The sequence below is a fragment of the Priapulus caudatus genome, unplaced genomic scaffold (genome assembly GCF_000485595.1).
Source record: "Priapulus caudatus unplaced genomic scaffold, Priapulus_caudatus-5.0.1 Scaffold74, whole genome shotgun sequence".
Taxonomy (NCBI): domain Eukaryota; kingdom Metazoa; phylum Priapulida; class Priapulimorpha; order Priapulimorphida; family Priapulidae; genus Priapulus; species Priapulus caudatus.
The window spans coordinates 578,588-582,003 of record NW_014577135.1 but is presented as its reverse complement, the minus strand read 5'-3'; the positions used below and the strand labels follow the sequence as shown (position 1 = coordinate 582,003).

The 3,416-nt window shown below is 42.4% G+C and overlaps 1 protein-coding gene across 1 annotated transcript in view; it reads right to left on the bottom strand.

Moving 5' to 3' along the window:
- LOC106821456 (transcription factor SPT20 homolog) overlaps positions 1-3,416 on the bottom strand; it is a 39,868-nt gene that overhangs the window by 30,612 nt on the left and 5,840 nt on the right. Inside the window, exons 4-8 of the mRNA XM_014826268.1 lie at positions 3,089-3,155; positions 2,723-2,911; positions 2,426-2,464; positions 2,025-2,138; positions 1,022-1,215 (exon numbers count right to left, since the gene is read on the bottom strand). Coding sequence (XP_014681754.1) covers positions 1,022-1,215; positions 2,025-2,138; positions 2,426-2,464; positions 2,723-2,911; positions 3,089-3,155 — 603 coding nt within the window. The remainder of the gene's footprint in view (positions 1-1,021; positions 1,216-2,024; positions 2,139-2,425; positions 2,465-2,722; positions 2,912-3,088; positions 3,156-3,416) is intronic.

Sequence of the window (3,416 nt, the reverse complement as noted above, 5' to 3'; positions counted from 1 at the left end):
TGGTTTAGGTGTTACGTTAAGCACTGCCGTCTCTCTGCTACTACAGCGTAGAGTTGTTAGCTAAGCCACTGACCTCTATGTACTTACAGGCGAACGGTGTTAGCTAAGCACTGCCTCACTCTGTACTACAGGTAGGTGTTAGCTAAGCCCTGACCCTCTATGTACTACAGGTAGGTGTTAGTTAAGCACTGACCCACTCTGTACTACAGGTAGGTGTTAGTTAAGCACTGCCTCACTCTATGCTACAGGTAGGTGTTAGTTAAGCACTGACCCACTCTGTACTACAGGTAGGTGTTAGTTAAGCACTGCCTCACTCTATGCTACAGGTAGTGTTAGTTAAGCACTGACCCACTCTGTACTACAGGTAGGTGTTAGTTAAGCACTGCCCCACTCTGTACTACAGGTAGGTGTTAGGTTTAGGCAGCTGACCAGCTTCTGATTACTAACAGAGTAGGCTGTTAGGTAAGCACTGCCGTCACTTCTATGCTACAGGTGGAGGTGTTAGTTAGCACTGACCCACTCGTGACGACAGGTAGGTGTTGTTAAGCATGGAGCCCACTCTGTACTACAGGTAGTGTTAGCTAAGTCACTGCCCTCTCTCTGCTACTACAGGTAGTGGTATTAAGCACCTGACCCTCTTCGTGTACTACAGTAGGTGTTGAGTTAAGCACGCTGCTCCACGTCGTATGCCTGACAGTGGTGTGATAGTTAAGCACTGCACCCACTCTGTACTACAGGTAAGGTGTTAGTTAGCACGTTCTCTGAACTAGTGATTTTTCATTTGCAGTTATTGGGAGCGAATAAACGTTCAAGTTTCTTTTTATAAATACCATATAATTATTATCAATTTTGCTCCAAATATTGCTTTCATACATAAACAAGTAATTCTTTCACTCATAATCTCGAGTATGCATTCATACCCTAGAAATATTTTTGGGTATGGAACCTTACCCTTTTACCCTCTTGGCAGAAACCCTGAATACCTAGCAAAGGATGAATGTGGCTTTCCGACCAAGCTCACCTCTTCAGGGGAACGGTGTTCAGCTTGTACTTCTGCCGATGCAGGCGGTTCGCGACGACGAGCACCGAGACGTCCGGGTCGAGGCACAGCGGCTCGTGGGTCGCCAGCACGAGCTGCGCCTCCAGCGCGGTCCGATCCTCGGCCGTCCAGCGACTCGAGTCGGCCGTCATCGCGTTCACATCGCAGATCAGACTCTGAGACAAGACAGACATGGTGTGACAAAACGCGACACGACGCGATGCAACACGACACGAAACGAGACACGGCGCAATACGAAACGTAACCCGACAAAATGTGACATGATGCGACGAGACGTGACACGACAAGACGCAACATGGTACAACACGAAACGCAACACAAGCTGCGACATTACGTGACACGACAAGACACGACAAAACACAACAGGACGTGAGACACCACTGAAATCGTTCCTCACATGTGCGAGTGCATCACGAACGACTAGGCCAAAACAAAATATAGGTGTGGTTACGGTTTCCCCACCGACCATATTTATTCCCAGCGACCCTAAACATTTTATTGTCAATTTTCTTTAAAGTAAAAAAATAAATAAAATAATAAATATATATATATTATGAATTGGACAGTTCTGCTTCAAAAGGCACAACGCACATCCTTCGGACATGGTTCGTAAATAAGATATTTCAAGAAAATAAAATGTTTTCCCTACCTACCTACCCTATTTTTTCCCGGCATGTAACGGTAACCACACATATATTTTGTTTTTGCCCTACCGAAAACGCTTGAGGGCACATGAGATTGCGCCCGAGTTAGAATCACGTATAATTATCGTTACATCACCATCACAAACAAAACGATCAAGTCGTGTATGAGAAGACAGCAGTTGTGCCGCCATCTACAAGCAATCTCATTTCAGCTCAAGCGAGCACATTTTCATTTGTTACGTTTGTGGTTTCATTTCCAAGGAGTAATCTAGTCTGTACCACTTACGGAAGCACGTGAGCTGTTCAGAGAAGAGTCTCACCTGTGTTGTGGGTTTCAGCAGTACATGGTGGCTTTCATGACCACTGCCTGTCGCACTCACCCGTCGGTAGTCTCTCACCTCGGCTATCACACAACCCGTGTAAAATATATTCGTCTGAAAACAGGATTAAAACTAAATATACAAGGAAGAGGTCAATAAAAAATAAATGGGTAAAAATAAAAGAATAAATGGAACTAACCATAGCCACGTGTATCATATACTTCACTGACTATGTCTGCACAGGCTATATGAATGGAACAATTGACACAATCTATCTGAACAACGTTCATTTAGTTCAGTTTACAGATATAGCTAGAACATAGAACGATAGCTATAGATTTTGGAAAGTGAGTCAGGAAAGGTTCCCTTTGATTCTGGCAATAGTAAATTGATGTATTTACCTGACATCTTTCCAGAAGATCTACTAATATTGGAGGTAACTGGAAAAATGTAATAGAAATATGACTTGGTGTGTCTATAACCAAATTTCTTTCCTGAAGCACAATGACAAGCTCAATCACAAAGACTGATACATGAACAAACTGATACATGACATAACATAACTGATACATGAAATTTTTTTGCATGAACCCATATTAATACTATACAAATTCCTAAATCTCTTTATCAATGCCATATATTTACTGCAATAGGTATAACATATCAATACACAACTGACTAAATGATGTCATTTGTACCTCTTCATTGTCAATATATCTTAGCATTTCAGATTCTTCGTAGGGGAGTCTTATAGTTTCTGAGTCAGCACCACCTTGACCCTTGAGGAGAAGGCTGTAGCCCTCATTTCCTGGATACAGGTTGACCACGAGGCAGGACAAGCTCTCCTTGGCTACCAGCTTGTCTAGCAGATGTGTTGTTGGCAATAACTACACGAGATATCAATATGAATTTAATATATGACCTTTGAGGCAAGGGTTTATATCATCCTATGTGTAACATGCACAGCAATGCAATACAACAAACTAGAGGCTAAGCAACATACGGTGTGCTTATGTGTAAACAAAACAGCTGGGGATTGTGAGATTATCAAGACTTTTTGTTACCTGATCTTTTGTGTCTCTGCATGATTCTTCTATGTACAAATCTAACAGTTTCTGATGAATAGATTTCCTGGTAAACATGACAAAATAAAACAACAATGAAAAAACACTGGTGCTGTTAAAATTAATAACTTTGTTACATATAGTCTTTGCAATTCTGGCACACGATGTACTGTGCAATCCCACCTGTTTAACGACATGCGTCTAAACAGAGGAATTGCTCCAACCTGTGATTGGAGGATAAAAATAGAATTCGTGACGTTTCGTTTTTGCTCGCACTGCTCGTATTGAGCACACTGGAGTATACAGCTGTTACCCCCCCCTCCCCCCC